At 39.8% G+C, this 20163-nt stretch overlaps 1 protein-coding gene across 3 annotated transcripts in view; it reads left to right on the forward strand.

Moving 5' to 3' along the window:
- Positions 1-20163, forward strand: part of Rbcn-3A (rabconnectin-3 alpha) — a 980796-nt gene that overhangs the window by 407561 nt on the left and 553072 nt on the right. For all 3 annotated transcript variants that reach the window (XR_016547873.1, XM_090388469.1, XM_090388476.1), the window contains exon 25: positions 7345-7537. Coding sequence is in view for 2 of the 3 variants with exons in the window: in XM_090388469.1 (XP_090244595.1) it covers positions 7345-7537 (193 nt within the window). In the remaining variant the exon portion in view is untranslated. The remainder of the gene's footprint in view (positions 1-7344; positions 7538-20163) is intronic.

Below are 20163 nucleotides of genomic sequence, written 5' to 3' on the forward strand. Positions count from 1 at the left end.
GTATTGAGAAACTTCTGCACTACAAAAAGTAGACAGAGTTCCAGGAAGGAAACTCACCTTTCTGTTTCTTGTTATCTTACTAACCAAACTAACTCAGCCGCTTGGTTACCCTTGTGGCACTGCTCCTGCCTCCCCGTGGCGGGGCCGGTAACCTGGAAAGAAAAGCTATCTTTCCGGGGCTAAAAGGAGCAAAATGATCTCTTCTACAGGACACAAGGATCCTAATATGGCTGCTCATGAGATAGAAGACTCTAACTCATGCAGTGCTAAGCGTCAAAAAACTGACAGTGTACAAAGAAGGCATCCAATGCACCTTGTATTGCATTCGACTCAAGAACAGTCTCTTGGTAGTCTCTCGCCTTTTAAAATTCAAAAATATCTAGAAAATCTAATAGGATCTCCAAAAGCAACTAAGCGTCTGAGATCGGGCGACTTGCTCGTTGAGGTCTCAGACGAACGGCAATCACAACGGCTCCAAAAACTAACATCTTTTGGAGGATTATCGATTACTGTCTCCCCTCATGCTACTTTAAACACCTCCAGGGGTGTGATAGCTGAGTGGGATCTCATAAATCTCTCGGAAGAAGAGTTGAAAAATGAATTGCAAGACCAGGGAATTGTGCATGTCAAGCGCATACACACAAAACGAGACAATGCTCTAGTTCCAACTCGGAATATAATACTAACATTTGATAGCCCCAAACCTCCAGCATCCATCAAAGCAGGTTATCTGAATTGTCAAATAAAATTGTACATTCCTAACCCTACACGCTGTTTTAAATGTCAAAAATTTGGGCATTCCCAAAACGTGTGTAGAGGTTTAGCCACTTGTGCTAATTGCGGTTCACCCGAGCACAATCACTCCGACTGCAAAGCAGAGCAGCACAAATGCTCAAATTGTAATGGTCCACATACTACCTACTCCAGAGATTGTCCGCTATGGAAAAAGGAAAAAAACATTCAACGGGTCAAAGCCGAAAACAACATCTCGTACCAAGAAGCTAAAAAATCTGTACAGGCTCAATTTAACACTCGACCCAGCTTCGCTGAAATAGTTCAAAAACCAACTGCAGCAACCAGTACTGTGCAAAGAACAATAACAACTGGTACTCAAACTGAGGTAACGTTTCCCCCAGATAGATCAATGTCAGATTGGGCTCGGTCAATCTTGGAAGCTGTACCCCTTTCTGGTAAACCATATAAATCAAACAAGGGTGTTAACACACCAATCACTGTTCCGCATTCTACCAATAACCCAATGTACTCCAAAAGTGGTGATACTACTAAAACTGATTCGATAGAAATGGAAGGCAACACTGACCGTGAAGAACCCATTCTCGATCTCTTCCCAGAAGAAGAGATGGAAACAGGAAGACCGTACTTCCCGAAAAGAAAATCTGGTCACCATAAGCCAACAGTACCTCGGACAGAAACCGAGGACCACACTTCACCCAAATAATGCCCAGTTTTCTTCAATGGAATTGTAGAGGGTATCGCACCAACCTTGATGACATTCGTGATCTCCTTCTTCAGTATAACCCAGTTGCTTTTTGCCTCCAAGAAACTAACTTAACAGCTTCTGTTGCTACCTCACTTAAACACCACGTTATCTACAGAAAAGATCGAGTTTCACATGTAAGCAATTCGGCTCATGGAGGGGTTGCACTTGTAGTCAGCTCCAATATCCCTTCCCGACCATTAATGTTACAAACAAATCTAGAAGCAGTAGCTGCTCGAATATCCTTTCGTTTTTCTTTTACCATTGTCTCCTTATATCTTTCCCCTAACCAAGACATTTCTTACACTGATCTTGAAACTGTTGTATCTCAGCTCCCTGCTCCCTTTTGCATCATGGGAGATTTTAACGCACATAATCCTCTATGGGGAGATAGAATACACGATAAACGAGGAAAAATACTAGAAAAACTTTTAGATAAATTTAATCTGACACTACTGAATACTGGTTTACCCACTTATTTTCATCTACCTTCTGGGTCAAGCTCAGTAATTGATCTCTCCATATGCTCACCAGTCCTTTTTCCGCTGTTTGATTGGTCTGTTCATGACAGTCTCCTGGGTAGTGACCATTATCCAATAGTCTGTCATGTAGAATCAAATTCACCACCTTGTCATAATCAAACTGCCAAATGGAACTTTGCCAAAGCTGATTGGACAAAATATAGGCAACTAGCCATCCTGCAAAAAACAGCTATTTCAAATGTGTCAATAAATAACGCTGTTGATTATGTAACTAATCAAATATTGCTGTCCACTGAAGCAGCAATACCAAGAGTGTCCACAAGTCATAAAATAAGATTAAAACCCTGGTGGAACAATGAATGCAATCAAGCTAAACGAGAGAAAAATAAAGCCTGGAATAAATTTCGCAAACTCCCTACTGCTGCTAATCTAGTACACTTTAAGAAAGCCAGAGCCAATGCTAGACGCATTCAGCGTGCAAGTAAAAGAGAGTCATGGAAACGTTTTGCCTCAACTATTACGCGGTCCACTAAAACACAAACCATCTGGAAAAATATAAGAAAAATGTATAATAAATATCCTCCTTTGCACCTATCAATTTTGAATGTAAATGGGAATGATGTTTCACTACCTCAAGACATAGCTAACACTCTTGGAGAATCCTTTGCTGCAACCTCTGCCGTATCCTCATACTCCCCAAACTTTCAGAAATTAAAGTCTCTTGCTGAAAAGCAGACCCTAAATTTTAACACAGACCACCATCAAACGTACAACTGTCCCTTTACCATAATTGAACTACGGCTTGCTCTTAACAGCTCGAAACACAGTGCTGCTGGACCCGACGGAATTCACTATGTCATGTTAAAAGAGCTGAGCGAAAAGTCGCTTCATGTCTTACTCCAGCTATATAACCGGGTTTTCACAGAAAATACTTTCCCTGATAACTGGCGACACTCGTATGTCATAGCATTATTAAAACCTGGCAAGGATCCAATCAACCCGCGTCACTATCGACCTATTGCCCTCACCAGCTGTATGGGAAAAATAATGGAAAAAATGGTAAACTCTCGTCTCACCTGGGTGCTGAGCAAATACAACCTCATCAATTCATCGCAGTGTGGATTTCATACAGGTCGATCAACTTTAGACCTCTTGATTCAAATGGAAAACCAGATTTGCAATGCCTTCTTAAGGAAAGAACATTTGACTACAGTTTATTTAGACGTTGAGAAAGCTTTTGACACAGCTTGGCGATACGGAATTCTCCGTGATCTTTATGAATTAGGCTTCAGGGGTAATATGCCAAGATTTATACAGAACTTTTTGAAGCAGCGATCCTTTCAGGTCCGCATTCAATCCACCCTTTCCCGAGAATTCATCCAAGAAGAAGGTGTTCCACAGGGCTCAGTTTTAAGTGCTACTCTATTCATTATAAAAATCAACTCAATTACCAAGATCATTCCGGCCACTGTATTTACTACTTTATATGCAGATGATGTTAGTATATCTTGTCACTCACAGAACATGAGAATGATTGAGAGACAACTGCAAGGAGCTCTTAATAAGATTACAACGTGGGCTACAGATAACGGGTTTCGCATATCACCTGAAAAAACTGTTGCAGTTCATTTCTGTAGAAGACGTAATCTGCACCCTGACCCAATTCTAAAGTTGGGGAACCGTGATATACCTGTTGTGCCTACCATTCGTTTCCTCGGGTTAACTTTAGATAAAAAACTGACCTTTCTTGACCATATTAAACAACTTAGAACCACCTGTTTCAAGAAATTAAATATTTTGAGAGTATTATCAGCTTCAACATGGGGTGCTGACCGTCAAACACTCCTTCATTTATATCATGCAATCGTAAGATCAAGGTTAGACTATGCGTCACCAGTTTACAACTCTGCTAGACCTAGCATTTTGAGGGCTTTGGACCCTATTCACCATAGTGGCCTTCGCATTGCTCTTGGAGCTTACCGCACATCTCCTGTGCAGAGCCTGTACGCTGAAGCTCACGATCCCCCACTCTCTCTCCGAAGACAAATTTTATTGCTAAATTATGCCGTCAAAATAAAAAGCCAACCCCTGCATCCATCGTGGAAACATCTATTTACACCAGATTGGGAGAACTTGTATGCTGTTTATCCATCAATAAATCGACCTGCTGGCATACGTCTTTGCTCACTACTTGATAATTGGCAGCTTAACCTTTCTAAAATAGCCACCACTAGTTTCACGACTCCTCCATGGGCTTTTTGCCCTGCCACCTGTGATCTGTCCCTTCAAGAATGGGGGAAAAGTACTCTTTCTTCACAGAATGTAAACCAGCTTCATAAATCTCTACTTGAGAAATATGGATCTTATACCAGTATATACACAGACGGTTCCAAATCTGATCAACACGTCGGTGCTGCTGTTGTTTTTCCATCATCTACAATCTCAAATCAGTTACCTTTAGAATGCAGTATTTTTACTGCTGAACTACATGCCATACAAATGGCACTAGAAACTATAAAATTGCATCAGTTTACCCATAGTATTATTTTTACCGACTCTCTCAGTGCCCTTCACGCTTTACAGCAACCAAGAAAGCATCATAACTACCTACTTGGTAATATTCAAAACTTGCTGGCTCATCTAGCTAAGAACACGAAAGTAGTAAAATTTTGTTGGGTCGCTAGCCATGTTGGCATACCTGGCAATGAGAGTGCTGATCATGCAGCCAAATCTACTGTGCAACCAATTGACGACTCCTTCAGAATTCCTTTCACCGATTATAAAAGTCTTATAATAAAGCGAAGTATGAATTACTGGCAAACCATCTGGCAAAACCAAGAAGGCAACAAACTCCTTCGGATTAAACCAAAACTCCAGTCTTGGCCATCTAGTTTCCGCTCGAAACGAAAGGAAGAAGTCACACTTGCAAGATTACGAATAGGACATACACATCTTACTCACCTTTATCTTCTTTCTTCCTCAGACCCGCCTTCTTGTCCGAACTGCCATGCTCAAATCACAGTCCAGCACATCTTTGTTGACTGCCCTCTCTATAATGGAGTACGGCAAACCACCTTCTTGTCAAACTGTGCAGCCCAAATGACACCTACTTTGCAACAAATATTAGACGACGGATCTGACATTGATGCTGTTTTCACTTTCCTAAAAAGGATAAAATGCTACGACAGAATATAATGCTTAAATCTCACTTTTAATTAAGCCTGTTACCTCCTACCATTGTTTGGCGCATAATGGCCTATAGCTGCCGTTGCGCCGTAAAACAAACAACAACAACAACAACTTTTTGCTTTCAGAATAATGTTGCTTTCCTTCTTTATATTATGTTGCTTAGTAGTGGTTTGTTTAGCTCTAGTTATGTCGTTTGCCATTAACCTTTGCAGCTTGGGCATCGGTTAATGTGTTTATTGTTTTATAGTTCTTCTCTTCAGGTGTAATCTCTAATTTTGATTTTAACACTTGGTTCTTTGTGTTTAATTCAATCAGGCACTGCTCAACAGTTCACTATCTACAGCCTAATTGCAGATGTAATCCTGTTGACTTGCTTGTGCATATATTCTTCTAGATACACTCTGGTTTTTTTTGCCTGTTTGATAGGGTCAGTCAAGTTTGTTAAATAGTCTAGTTTTAGTTCTTTCTTTTGTTGCAACTCTGGAATTTCTATAGTTTCTTGATTTTTTTCCCTTTCCTGCCCTTCTTAATACTGAGGAGGCAAGCTATCCAGTTCATTACCATTTTCCTCATTAATAGGGCTTATCTAACAGCATATCATTTGTGTAAGCAGCGTGTCTTGCTTGAAGTAAATTACTTTTACCTATGTGCAGCACCATTTTTCTTCTGGTGGTGGAAATTTTAACTATTTTTTTTTTCTTCTACAAATCACTTCCCCATACTCTAAATGACATACCCACCAATTTTCGCAGCTCTATCTCGAACCGTTTTGACACTACAGTCTCCTGAATAGGGAAATTTATTTTATAACCACCCAGTATATATGTATGTATGGGGGGTATCAAGAAGTTTGTATCCTTATCTAGAAATAATAGCCCTACAAAGACGTCAGCAGTCTTGGAACCCATTGTGCAGAGATTGTGCAGAGGTTGAGCAGAACCCATTGTGCAGAGGTTGAGCAGCTGGTGCTGAGTTCAGACCCATAACTAATTCCCACTGCATTTGTGATGAAATGAATTGTCACACGTCTGTAACTCAGCACCAGCTGCTCAAACTTTGCAACCGTCTCACTGTCTGTGGATGTTGATGGCCTTCCTTCTTTTGGCTCGTCAAAGACACTTGTATGACTGCACGGGAACTCCCGTTTCCACTTTTTTACAGTGTCATAGGAAGGACTATTCTACCCATACACAGCTTTGATTTCTTTGTCAGTTTCCTGAGCTTTCTTACCCGCAAATGCAGGAACTGATTGAGGTGTATAAAGCTTTGAATGGTTTGAGCATGCTCAATGCTGATGGGATTCTTCCTCTTGTTCAGAATAATCGCCTGAGAGGGCATAAATTCAAATTGAGGAAAGACGGTTGTAGGATAGATTTGCGGAAGTTTGCCATTAGCCAGTGGGTGGTTGATTGCTGGAACAAACTTCCATCTGTTGTTGTAGAAGTTAGCTTAAATAGATTCAAGGCAGAACTTGACAAACATTTAGAGCGAGTGGATGGGTTTTTTTGGCTGATGCTATATAAGCTTGCTTTCTTGCATCATGTGCCTTTGCTAATACTAACTTGATCACTGGTTGATAATCCACTTTGTCAACCATAGCATCCTTCCTCAGATTCTGGGCTCCACCTCTTATTGTTATTGAATATGCAAACAAAAACTTATATTAAAAACGGCATCGTCCTACTTATGTTTTATCTAGCTCAGGGTACGAACCTTTTGATACCCCTCGTATATATATATATATTGGTTTTACTTAACAGGCAGATTTTTATTTATAAATGATAATTTTACATTGGATTTATATTTAAAAATAAGCAGTTCCCTGCAACTGTCATCCTGTTAAATATTAAGATTTCTTAGTTTTACTTCTTGATGGAGAATCAAATGAAGCATATATACTGAAATTTACTGATAAGAACAATTTTAAAATGTTTCCCAATGATTTAAGCAGGTAACAGATTAAATGTTAGAAAAATTATAATATCTGTCCTACTTTGGATACAAATGACTTTATTAGATATCTAAAACTTTTCCAATATTCAATGTCCTTCATTGTCTCAACCAAAAATAATGTACTGCCATAATGAAATATACAAATAGATTAAGCGTACTTTTTCAGTAATATGATGTTTTTAATTAAATTAATGTGTTTAGTCTATTTTTTTCCCTCCTTAGCAATGAGAGCTTGTCAAGTTTGGGTCCTCTTCCAGATTTTGGTCTGTTTGAAACAAGTCGACTTGCATGTGCTGTTCTTCCTCAATACCATCCCAAACAGCTAATGGAACTATTAGGTTTTGGAAAACTACGGCGTGTAAAAGCAATTCTCAGTCACTTGGTACGATGCCTCTCAGGAACAGAGAATATTAAGGTATAATGATGTATACTTTTTCCTCAATCATAATTAACACTTTCATATCATGGTGATGATGATGCAGCAGTGAGTTGCCAAGTATCTACTCCTTTGGGCAGGCTGACCACTGGTGGATCACCAAATACAGTTTATTTGTCTGTCTTGTCTATTTGCTTAATGGGTACATTACTGTAGAATGTCTCATCACACTGCTTACATTACAGTTAGGCTAAGATTTTGCATGAAATAAAAGTAAAATAATTTTTTTTTTTTATTACCAAACTATGGTGTTTTATCCATTAACTATCAATTACCAAGTGTCTAGTTTGAAGCTACACACTTGATGTCCAAGGTCGTTTAGTGCTTCAAGGTATTTAACTGCTAGTTTAATGTAGCAAGGACAGAAAGTTGAGTTGTTTAATATTAGTATTAGAATGCCTAAATCATGAGTGTCCACCTTGTAGTCCTCTCCTTCATATTGCTCAGCCTATGGCTGTGTAGGGAAACTTTCAAGTGTTATGCCTCCCCAAGTTTATAACTAGCACATCACAAGATATAGTTTCACATTTATTTTTGCAAATATTAGGGTTTTTTTTATAATATTTGATTTTACTTTTTTTACTTATTTATTTTTATTTTATTTATTTTTTATAAAATATATTTTATTAAATTTAATATCACTAGTGGTTAAAAGTTTTGTCAGCAGTATAATTTTTGTGATATTCTATTAATTTATATTCCGTAGTATATTGTAAGTTTAAATTTGTAAAGTATTTGGAAAACTATAGCTGAATATTCAGATAGCCTTTGTTATCAATATTTCGGCAGAAATTTTGTAATTTTTGTTTGGTAGCTTAAATTTAACTTCTTTAGTGATTAAAGTTTTTACAATATTTTGTTAACATAAATTCTGGAGTATGTTGTGAATTTAAATTTTGTAATCATTGCAAAGTTAAAATTTTACTTAAATTATGGTTTCTACAAGGTCCATCCACTTACAATACAAAATCCAGGGACATCAGAATTGAAAATGGAAATGCCCACAGGCATTTCTGTTATGAGTTGCCACTTTGTTGTTTGCTTAGCCTGTGGCGTATATTCCAAGGCTGGTCTAGTAAACAAACCTAGCTCATCTGTACAAGTACCGCACTCTCTATCGCACCCTCAGATGTCAGAGTGGAAAGACCAAATTGACTAGTGACAACATCAAGAATGCTGATGGGACCTTCGTGCGATCACCGTCCGAATGCTTGCAACGGTGGAGTGAATTCTTCAAAGCATTGTATAATCACGACCCACCTCAGGGACCGCCAGAAGCCGCACTATCGATTGATCCCCCTGAAGTCTCCATGGTCGATGTTGAGCCTACAGTAGAAGAAGTGAAAGCAGCCATACAATCCCTAAAGAATGGCAGGGACCAAGTCACCACAGAAGCGATCAAAGCTGGGGGAGATGTACTGCTTCGCCGACTACACTCACTGCTCAAAGCCATCTGGTGCACTGAACAAATTCCGCTAACATGGAGGAAAGCCATTATTGTACCGATCCACAAGAAAGGTAATAACCGGGATTGCAAGAACTACCGGGCATCAGCCTCCTTTCCTCATCGGAAAGGTCTTTATGAAGATCATCCAGTCAAGGCTGCAAAATCATCGCGAGCAAACCAGTCGAGAAGAACAGGCGGGATTTAGACCCGGGCGAGGATGCTGTGATCAAATCTTTGCCATCCGTCAGCTGATGGCAGAGAGGATCCGGTGTGGACAGCGAACCGTCATTGTTTTCATTGACTTTACGTCTGCTTTCGACTGTGTCCATCGGCCTGCCTTATGGAAACTACTAGAGGTCGAACATGTACCTCGAAACGTCATCACACTCCTCCAAACTGCATACAATGGTTTAACCAGCCAGGTGCGCATCCAGAACGATTTATCTGAGGAATTTACCATCCAAACTGGAGTCCGCCAAGGGGATGTAGCCTCCCCGTTGCTTTTCAACATTGTGGTCGACGCCATTATGAGGCAAGCATTCAGAAACAGACGGGGCATACAATATGACAAGGATCACTATGTGACTGACCTGATGTTTGCCGATGATAGTGCTATCTTTGCTGGTAACGACTCTGAAGCCACGGACATTCTCTACGACATTGCCCGCATTGCCCGGCCATACACTTTGAAGATCAATGCTGAAAAGACAAAGGCCCTGACAACCGATGGGTCGCAAGCCACCATCTATCTCGAAGGCATCCAGATCGAGCAAGTGCAGGACTTTAAATACCTTGGGTCGCTGGTCCAGGAAAAGAAAGTTGCATCCACCATGGAAATCCACAGCAGAATTGGACAGGCGGCCACTGCGTTCGCCTCGCTCAAATGGTGTCTGTGGAAGAGGACCAACATTTCCTCAAAGACTAAAATCCGACTCTTCTGGACTTTGATCCTACCCATTCTCCTTTACGGATCAGAAACATGGATTTGTCTCAAGCTAGATTTAAACAAACTTGAGGTATTCCAAATGCGATGCCTGCGGCAGATTTTGGGCATCTCACTTCGTGACCGCATCACTAATGATACCATCCACGCCAGATGCCAACAGCACTCAACCATTGCCGACCAAATCCAGAAGCGAAGGCTTAGATGGTTTGGCCACGTATGTAGAATGGGCACGAACAGAATACCATCCACACTCCTTTGGAGACAACGACCCACCCAATGGAGCATCCAACGGACCGTGCCTAGGAAAACGTGGGCCAAGCAAGTGGAAAATGACTTGAAGAGCCGACGTCTCGACCTTAACCAGGCCAGGACTGACGCCATGGATCGTAAAGTATGGAAGAACATCACAGAGCAAGTCCGAAACCCTGCGGCACCTACAGCAGCATACTGGTTGCGTAGCCAACCGCCTCCCCCAGCTGCCAGCTAAGGACCAAGAAGAAGAAGAAGAAGAAGAAGAAGCTCATCTGGGAATTCATTTCTTTTCAACCAATGTAAAGGATTACCAATCTCAAATTAGAACTCTGTGCTTTATGAGACGGATTTGAGTCACTGAAGAAACAAGTGCTTGCCCTAGAAACAAATGTAACTGGTAAGCTCGTCGTCAGTGACTCAAGTATCTCATGATCTGCCAAGTTATGCACCCCCGATTCAGGTCCCAGGAAAGAATTTTTAAGTCCAGACTGCTGTGATCAAAGGTGATCTGTTTTTATTGGGAGACTCTATTGTCAGGGAAACGGATAACATTTTTTGTAATAAAGATAGGTGGTCCAGAACCGGAGTATGTTTGTCAGGAGCAAAAATTTATGATGTTACCAACAGATAGTCAAATTTTAAGCAAGTAAAGCAATAATTATTATTCACGTAGGACTAATGATATTAAACATACACAACCCAACAATCTGTTGGATAAATATAGGAGTATACTGAAAAAATGCTGTGAGTTAGGTCAGACTGTGTATGTGTCTGTAATTCTGCCCACACGCAATAAATAAATAAATTTTCTGTTTATACTCCGGCATGACAACTAATTCAGTAGAGTGTACAATAAATCGTCAATACAAATATTTATCGTATTTAGTAGTCACAGGCTTGAACCCCGGTCCACTCAAGGAATGCATGCTATGCACTCTCTCTCTCCTGACCACTGGGCTACGTCAGGCCTGTGATTAAATAGGAGTGATTATATGCTGAAAACCTTGTGGGTTAACTTGAGGGTATCTTAAAGACTCTAGGTGGGGAAATTTTTATCAGTGTGATCTGCATTTGTAGGTAGAAGGAATCTATTTTATAAAGATGGTATTCATTTGAACAAAGGTGGTGCAAGCATTTTTGTCAGTATCATTGAGCATACCCTAAGGGTTGGGGGAAAGGGAGAAGTTAGAGGGAGAAGGGTAATTTAAATTTACTTTTATCTGATGATGTGGGTCAGAGTAATACTTGCACTCACCTCAAGGATCCTTGTTTGTTGCCACAACAGCCGATCTTAATAAGATGTTCTGAGGTAACAACCTTTCAAATTAAGGGGAAGATTAAGCTTGGTTTTTCCTAAACTAATATACGTTGAGTAATGTATATTAGTTTGTTTTCTTGCTGATCAGGTTTCTTGCCGATACCCATCATCAGACCTTGCTGTTGGGAGATAAAGATAAAATAACTTATATTTTACATTGAGCAGATCTAAATGACAATCAACTAAGATGTATTTACACTTGATCACTACTAATGTACAGAAAGTTCAAGGTTATAATGAAAAATTAACAATTAGCATATCTAAGTTAAGTTTACGCTCTAAAGGAACAATTCTATGTTACAGTTATGTTGCAATGAGCTATTTTCAGTTGCCTTACAGTTAACCTATTTTTTAATTAAATACATAAACTTCTTACCTACTGACCGAATCCTCCTGCTGGATGCTCAGACCTAAATGGGCAAGAGGCTCAGAAAGCAATACATTTATAGGACAGGTATTCATATAAGTTAGCCAATAAGAATAGTGCTGGTTGCCTATCCTGAATCCAGGGTGTTTGTGCGATGACCTTTATTCTCATGCTCTGGTTCCGGCTTGCGGTGTAGAGGACTCCTGAGGTGACCTTTGCTGATTTGTCATTATAACCTTTTCATCTATTTTCTGTAAATTAGTTGTGATGAAGTGTAAATACATCTTAGTTGATTGTCATTTAAATCTGCTCAATGTAAAAATAAGTTATTTTATCTTTGTCTTTCAACCGCCAGGTCTGATGATGGGTATCGGTAAGATACCTGAAACGTTACTCAGTGTATATTAATTTAGGCAATACCTAAATAAAATATATTAAAAACTCCATGTGCTATAATTGTAATTAGAAATATTATATAATAAGGTTAGGAGACAAAAGCTGCATAGAGAGCTAAGAATGGTGACAAGGAATTTTTCATGTATGTGAATACAATAAAGAAGAAAGCTAATCACTTTGGACCCTTGTGCACTGGATGTGGGAAGTCTTAGATAACTCGGATGATGATGGTTGAATTATACAGGTACTTTACATCTGTCTTTACTCTTTGTCTTGAGAAGAGGGTTTTTTTTTTTTTTTATGAAAACCCCAAACACGAGAGGTATCCCAACCTATATTACTTAGTACCGTGCTTGGGTTGAAGGTTGAGAAGACGAAAGACGATATTTGTTGACATTAGACTTGAACTTCTGTAGACTGTAATTTTCAGGAAATACATATGAAGGAAGGTTGTTCCAGAAAACGGCAGTTGAATGAATAAACGAGGAAGATGAAAAGTTGGTTTTGTGTTTGAAGTTGGACTGTAAATGGATGTTGGCGGCACGTGTTCAGACTGTTTTGAAAGAAAGAGTGGGAATTATAGAAGACAGAAGAACAGTGCCCATGGAAGTATCTGTAGAAAAGGCATGCATTAGAAACAGTACATCTATGCGATAGCGAGTGAAGAGAGATTCTGTTAGAGATCAGTCATTAATTAACCTAACTGCTCTCTTCTGAATGGAATCTAGAAGCCTGAGAGAGGTTTTGGAGGCACCACCCCAGTTGTGGGAACATTATTCCATGGTAGGGCAGATTTGTGATTTGTACAGAGTGAAGAGTTGTTTGGAAGAAAAGTAATGCCGAGAGCGAAAGAGAAAACCAAGTTTTTTAGATGCAGAGGAAGCAGTATTTGTAATGTGCTTGTGCCAAGAAAGATTAGAAGTTGGGGTAATCCCCAGAAGAAATATATCATTTTGCCTAGAAATCGGAGTGTCGCCTAAAGATAAGCATATCAGCAGAAGAATCCTTTTTGAGAGATATAAGACAAGACTGAGGTTTAGAAGGATTGAAATCAACTAAGTTGTCTTTGCCCCACTGGAGAATTACCTGGAGATCAGCATTTAAGTGGTTATGGAATGTAATGTGCTATTATCGGCAAAACTATGGATAGGATTTTCAGTCAATGGAAGAAGGTCATTAATATACAAGTGGAAAAGAGTGGGGGAAACCAGCATTAGTGGAGAAAGGTTGAAGGAAATTTAGAACACCGAGAGCCGTCTACCATCACCTTCATTCAGCGACCAGAGAGAAAACTGGATAACCAATTACAAAAAACAGTTGGCAAACCATAAGATGGATTTGATTCTGATCAATTTTAAAGTGGAGTGTGGAATAAAGGATTCCATTCCTTCAAGAATAATTTCACTCACACGAAACTTGTTTAGAAGATCTTTATGCCAAACACGATCAAAAGCCTTTGAGATGTCAAGAGCAACTGCTTGTGTTTCAGCAAACATTTTCATTGAATTTGTCCATAAATGGGTAACATAAGCCAGAATATCACCAGTGGATCGACACTGATGGAATCCATACTGGCAATCGTTGATCAGATGGAAGGTTTCTAGGTAGTTTAAGAGTGGGCGGTTAATTGATTTCTCCAATACTTTAGAAAGAGTAGAAGTAATTGCAATGGGACAATAATTGGATGGGAGGGATTTGTCACCCTTTTTAGGAACTGGCTGGATATGAGCAGATTTTCAAGCAGAAGGAAACACTTTTGTAATAAGAAAGTGAAAAAATATGGGAAAGAACAGGAGTAAGTTCAGGAGCACAGGTTTTGAGAACAATTGGAGAAATACTATCAGGACTTGGAGTTTTCTTAGCATCAACATTCGTCAAAATCCTTCTAACATCCTTTTGACGGAAGACCACACGATGCATTGAATGGAGTGTGTTGGGAATGGTGGGAAGTGTTTTTTCAAGATCATTAATACATGAAGTGGAAGAAAAATGGGATGCTAGCAGGTCAGCTTTATCCTTAGCTGAAGTTACAACAGAGCCATCTGCTTTTGACAGAGATGGGCAAAAGTTGTAGCCAATATCTTTGGCAAGAGACCAGAATGCTCGGCTACCATTGGGGCACGAAGCAAATTTTCTATTCTTAGCCTGTTCAAAATCTAGTTTGGACTGCTTAATAACTGCTTTACAATTGTTGCGAGCTTTGGTGTAGGCAGAAAATTAAACTTAGGAAACGGAACAAGCCAATTACAATATGCATAGGTTTAGATAAAGGACGCAATTTTAAAGTGGAGTGTGGAATAAAGGATTCCATTCCTACAAGAATAATTTCACTCACACGATCTGTGCAAACGTTGACATCAGAAGTCTTGAAACAGTAATCCGACCAAGGAAAAGAAGAAGAGAAATCTCGCAGAACATCCCATTTTGCATTCTTGTAATGTCAAACAATACGAGGTTGGGAATAGCCATGAAATAAAGGCTCCATTGGAGAAGAGACAATCATCAAGTTGTGATCTGAGATGCCTAATGGACTACTCAGCTCGACCGTATACTTAGGAGGGTTGTTTGTGAGAAAAAGATCAAGCTTATGCTGTATGATTAGGATTGTCCAGTATTCTTGTAGGTAAATCAACAATCTAGGCATGACCATTAGTAATTGCAAAAGCTTCAGCATCTTGACCAGGTAGGTGCAGAGCTTGTGCATTCGGCACAAATACATAAGGTAAACCCAGGCCTAGACAAGGGCACTGGGCAACAGCTGTCTTATATTGGCGGTGGTAAAATACCTTGCACATGTTTTTAGGCTAGATTTGTTGAGTTTCTATGCCGAAACAGATGAATGAACTAGGTGGAGATGGGCTTTTGCACTGGAGCCACCCTTGACTGAAGTGCACCACGAGGTATAATATAATGTCTTATATATGTCTAACGAGAATGTTAATGTATATAAAATTTTATATGTATCTTTTTGTAAATATTGTATATATATATATATATATACACAGGGTGTTTCAGTTAAACGTTTCAGAACTTCTAAGAAGGGCAGGGTACATCCTGACAACTCGAAATCATATAGCAATATGGGGTCGGAAATGCTTTCCTGAAGCGGTGTTGTACACAGAAGCGCCATAAAGAAAAGAGACTGTGAGTGAGAAATCGTTTTAATAATACATGAAAAGAAGCAAAAGGTACATGGATTAAAGTAAGTGTTCGAAGTTTCTTCCACGGGCTACAATGCACGCCTCACATCTCCGACACATGGACATCCGAACATTCTGGAATACTCCAGGCAAATTTCGAATTTCTTCGGCAGCTACTGCGATTCTTGCAACCAGCTCCTCAGCATTGTCAACAGGGGTGTCATAAACTAGCGATTTCATATGACCCCAGAAATAAAAATCAAGACATGATAGGTCGTGTGACCGAGCAGGCCAACGCACGGGACCACCACGTCCGATCCACTGTTGACCAAATGTGACATCCAGGTAGTTACGAACATCTCCGCTATAATGGGCAGGGGCTCCATCGTGTTGGAACCACATTGTCTGTTGCGTCGATGCAGAAATCTGTTCATCTCTCAAAAGTTGTGGCAATACTTGCTGCAGAAAGATCAAGTAGATAGGTCCAGTTAGACGACACGGTAACAGGTAAGGTCCGATGAGGTGATCTCCCATAATACCGGCCCATACATTGACCGAAAATCGAATCTGTGCTGCACGACGACGTATTGCATGCGGGTTCTCGACCGCCCAAATATGGTCGTTATGCGTGTTGAAAATTCCTTCCCTTGTGAAGGAATTTTCACGGTCATATGAAATCGCTAGTTTATGACACCCCTGTTGACAATGCTGAGGAGCTGGTTGCAAGAATCGCAGTAGCTGCCGAAGAAATTCGAAATTCGCCTGGAGTATTCCAGAATGTTCGGATGTCCATGCGTCGGAGATGTGAAGTGTGCATTGTAGCCCATGGAAGAAACTTCGAACACTTACTTTAATCCATGTACCTTTTGCTTCTTTTCTTTATGGTGCTTCTGTGTACAACACCGCTTCAGGAAAGCATTTCCGACCCCACATTGCTATATGATTTCGAGTTGTCAGGATGTACCCTACCCCTCTTAGAAGTTCTGAAACGTTTAACTGAAACACCCTGTATGTAATATAGAAGATAATAATAGTAAAGGTAAATCAATCAAATAATACCATTCAGGAATTTAAGAAAACGCAAAGGATTTAAAAAAAAAAAGAAAAAAGTTATCGTTTTTACCAACAATCAAGATGACTTCAACTGGGGCCAACCACCCAGACTGAAGGCAAAAAATGACAAGAAGCTTTCTGTTTCTATAATGATCAATATATGCTAAGTAATTTAAATCTAAACCAAATATAGTAATTAAAAATGGTTAAGAAATTTTAGTATCAAAAGTAAGAAAATATAAGTAAATTATAAATGTAAGCATATATTAATCATCGTTGACCCGACAGAGAACGTAGTTTAATGATTAAAATAAGATTAAATATATAATATATACTACATATCTACCGTATCCAGGACATAATGTAGTAACAATAATAGTTGTCAAGATCAAAATAATATGTGGTGCCCCCTATGTGATGGATATAGTAATAATAAATAAAAATAAATAATTAATTAATTAACCAATCAAATTTAAGTTAACGTAAAGAGAAACATGCAGATAGTAAGAAGAAAAACTAAAGGAGTAGGAATAATAGAACCTGAACTCCATAAAGGCGAAAAATAGTGGTATAGATAAGAGATAGTTTCTCCTACATCCTCGGATTGCCCTAATAATTTCAGAGAAATAAAAATAAAGAGTGTAGGACAGCTTAAAGACAATATAAGATATAAGTAGTGGCTCGGGTATGCCCGGGATCGCAAACCCGTTCCTATAGTAGAACCCTGAGCTGAATTTGCATGTTACCTCAGTGTAAACTTAAGTAAACTTAAATGAATTTAACTATGTAAAAAAAAAAAAAAAAAAAAAAAAATGATACACTGTAATTTGCAAGCCGGTGGGTACAAGTTTTCTATGCCGTAAGACACCAAGAAAGCAAAGTGTATCCTATGTACATATATACGTGGCTCTAAATCCGTAATTATGACAATTATATTGAACCAATGCGTTCAGAAAACAAATTTTTGAAATTAATTATGCTTATCGCTTTACTGAAGTGGTATTTCAGGTAAGCGAAGGGGAAATTATTATTAATCAACTTGTTGTACAATGCTATTATGTTTGATGAACAGTTTTTATTATTATTGCAAATGTAAGCAATCCTCAGCATTGGGATAAAATGATATTAGCATGCACTGATTTTGATATATTAAATCTCCAGTTTGTAAGGCCGACTACATTGAAATTAAATGCGTCTCTTTTATTATATATGTTTACGTCTATATTATTATGGAATATTTCTATATGAAGATCCAGGTAATTTGCTATAGTATCAGAACTATTCGTTTTTTCTAATACAAGTTCTTCTGGATATAATTTACTGTAATCCTGAACGAAATGTGGACAATTAAACATACATAGATCATCTACCTATCTGAATATAAGTAGTTTATCTTGGAATGCTCTTTCTGTATAATATAGATAAAGGTTTGCAATTATGCTTGATGTTGGACTTCCCATAGGGGTGCCATTCACTTGCAAGTATAACGATGTTCCGTCATATACATCATTATTAAAGATGCATAAATTTATTAGAGTATCCCAATAGATTAAATCAACCTTTATAGCATTTTTATTTTCCAAATATAGTTTCTGGAGAAGGACTTTTAAATTATCAAGATTAATACTAGTGAATAAACTGTTAAAGTCAAATGTTTGTATTTGCTGAATATAGTTTTTTTTTATTGCATTTATAATCGGTAAGTTATTATTTATTATAATAGTTTTATTTACGTTATTTAATATAATTTTAAGTAACTTTTCTAACATTTTTCCTGGAATTTTAGCATAACTATCTCTACCTGATGTTATGAATCTAAATGCAATAGGTGATTTATGAAATGTGGGTATACCATATATAAAAACAGATATTTTAGGTTCTTCTTCTTCTTCTTCTTCTTTGGTCCTTAGCTGGCAGCTGGGGGAGGCGGTTGGCCACGCAACCAGTATGCTGCTGTAGGTGCCGCAGGGTTTCGGACTTGCTCTGTGATGTTCTTCCATACCTTACAATCCATGGCTTCAGTCCTGGCCTGGTTAAGGTCGAGACGTCGGCTCTTCAAGTCATCTTCCACTTGCTTGGCCCACGTTTTCCTAGGCGCGGTTCGTTGGATGCTCCATTGGGTGGGTCGTTGTCTCCAAAGGAGTGTGGATGGTATTCTGTTCGTGCCCATTCTACATACATGGCCAAACCATCTGAGCCTTCGCTTCTGGATTTGGTCGGCAATGGTTGGTTGCTGTTGGCATCTGGCGCGGATGGTATCATTAGTGATGCGGTCGCGAAGAGAGATGCCCAAGATCTGCCGCAGGCATCGCATTTGGAATACCTCAAGTTTGTTCAAATCTAACTTGAGACAAATCCATGTTTCCGATCCGTAAAGAAGAATGGGCAGGATCAAAGTCCGGAAGAGTTGGATTTTAGTCTTTGTGGAAATGTTGGTCCTCTTCCACAGACACCATTTGAGCGAGGCGAACGCAGTGGCCGCCTGTCCAATTCTGCTGTGGATTTCCATGGTGGATGCAACTTTCTTCTCCTGGACCAGCGACCCAAGATATTTAAAGTCCTGCACTTGCTCGATCTGGACGCCTTCGAGATAGATGGTGGCTTGCGACCCATCTGTTGTCAGGGCCTTTGTCTTACCAGCATTGATCTTCAAACCGTATGGCCGGGCAATGCGGGCAATGTCGTAGAGGATGTCCGTGGCTTCAGCGTCGTTACCGGCAAGGATAGCACTATCATCAGCAAACATCAGGTCAGTCACATAGTGATCCTTGTCATATTGTATGCCCTGTCTGTTTCTGAATGCTTGCCTCATAATGGCGTCAACCACGATGTTGAAAAGCAACGGGGAGACTACATCCCCTTGGCGGACTCCAGTTTGGATGGTAAATTCCTCTGATAAATTGTTCTGGATGCGCACCTGGCTGGTTAAACCGTTGTATGCAGTTTGGAGGAGTGTGATGACTTTTCGAGGTACATGTTCAACCTCTAGTAGTTTCCATAAGGCAGGCCGGTGGACACAGTCGAAAGCAGACTTAAAGTCAATGAAAACAATGACAGTTCGCTGTCCACACCGGATCCTCTCCTCCATCAGCTGACGAATGGCAAAGATTTGATCACAGCATCCTCGCCCGGGTCTAAATCCTGCCTGTTCTTCTCGACTGGTTTGCTCGCGATGTTTTTGAGTCTTGACTGGATGATCTTCATAAAGACCTTTCCGATGATGGAAAGGAGGCTGATGCCACGGTAGTTCTTGCAGTCCCGGTTATCACCTTTCTTGTGGATCGGTACGATAATGGCTTTCCTCCATGTTAACGGAATTTGTTCAGTGCACCAGATGGTTTTGAGGAGTGAGTGTAGTCGGCGAAGCAGTACATCTCCCCCGGCTTTGATCGCTTCTGTGGTGACTTGGTCCACTCCTGGTGCCCTGCCATGCTTCAGGGATTGTATGGCTGCTTTCACTTCTTCTACTGTAGGCTCAACATCGACCATGGAGACCTCAGGGGGGTCGATCGAGAGTGCTGTTGCTGGCGGTCCCTGAGGTGGGTCGTGATTATACAAAGCTTTGAAGAATTCACTCCACCGTTGCAGGCGTTCGGATGGTGATCGCACGAAGGTCCCATCAGCATTCTTGATGTTGTCACTAGTCAATTTGGTCTTTCCACTCAGACATCTGAGGGTGCGGTAGA

This window comes from Mastigoproctus giganteus, chromosome 2, assembly GCF_048544385.1.
Source record: "Mastigoproctus giganteus isolate SK-2022 chromosome 2, ASM4854438v1, whole genome shotgun sequence".
Taxonomy (NCBI): Eukaryota; Metazoa; Arthropoda; class Arachnida; order Uropygi; family Thelyphonidae; genus Mastigoproctus; species Mastigoproctus giganteus.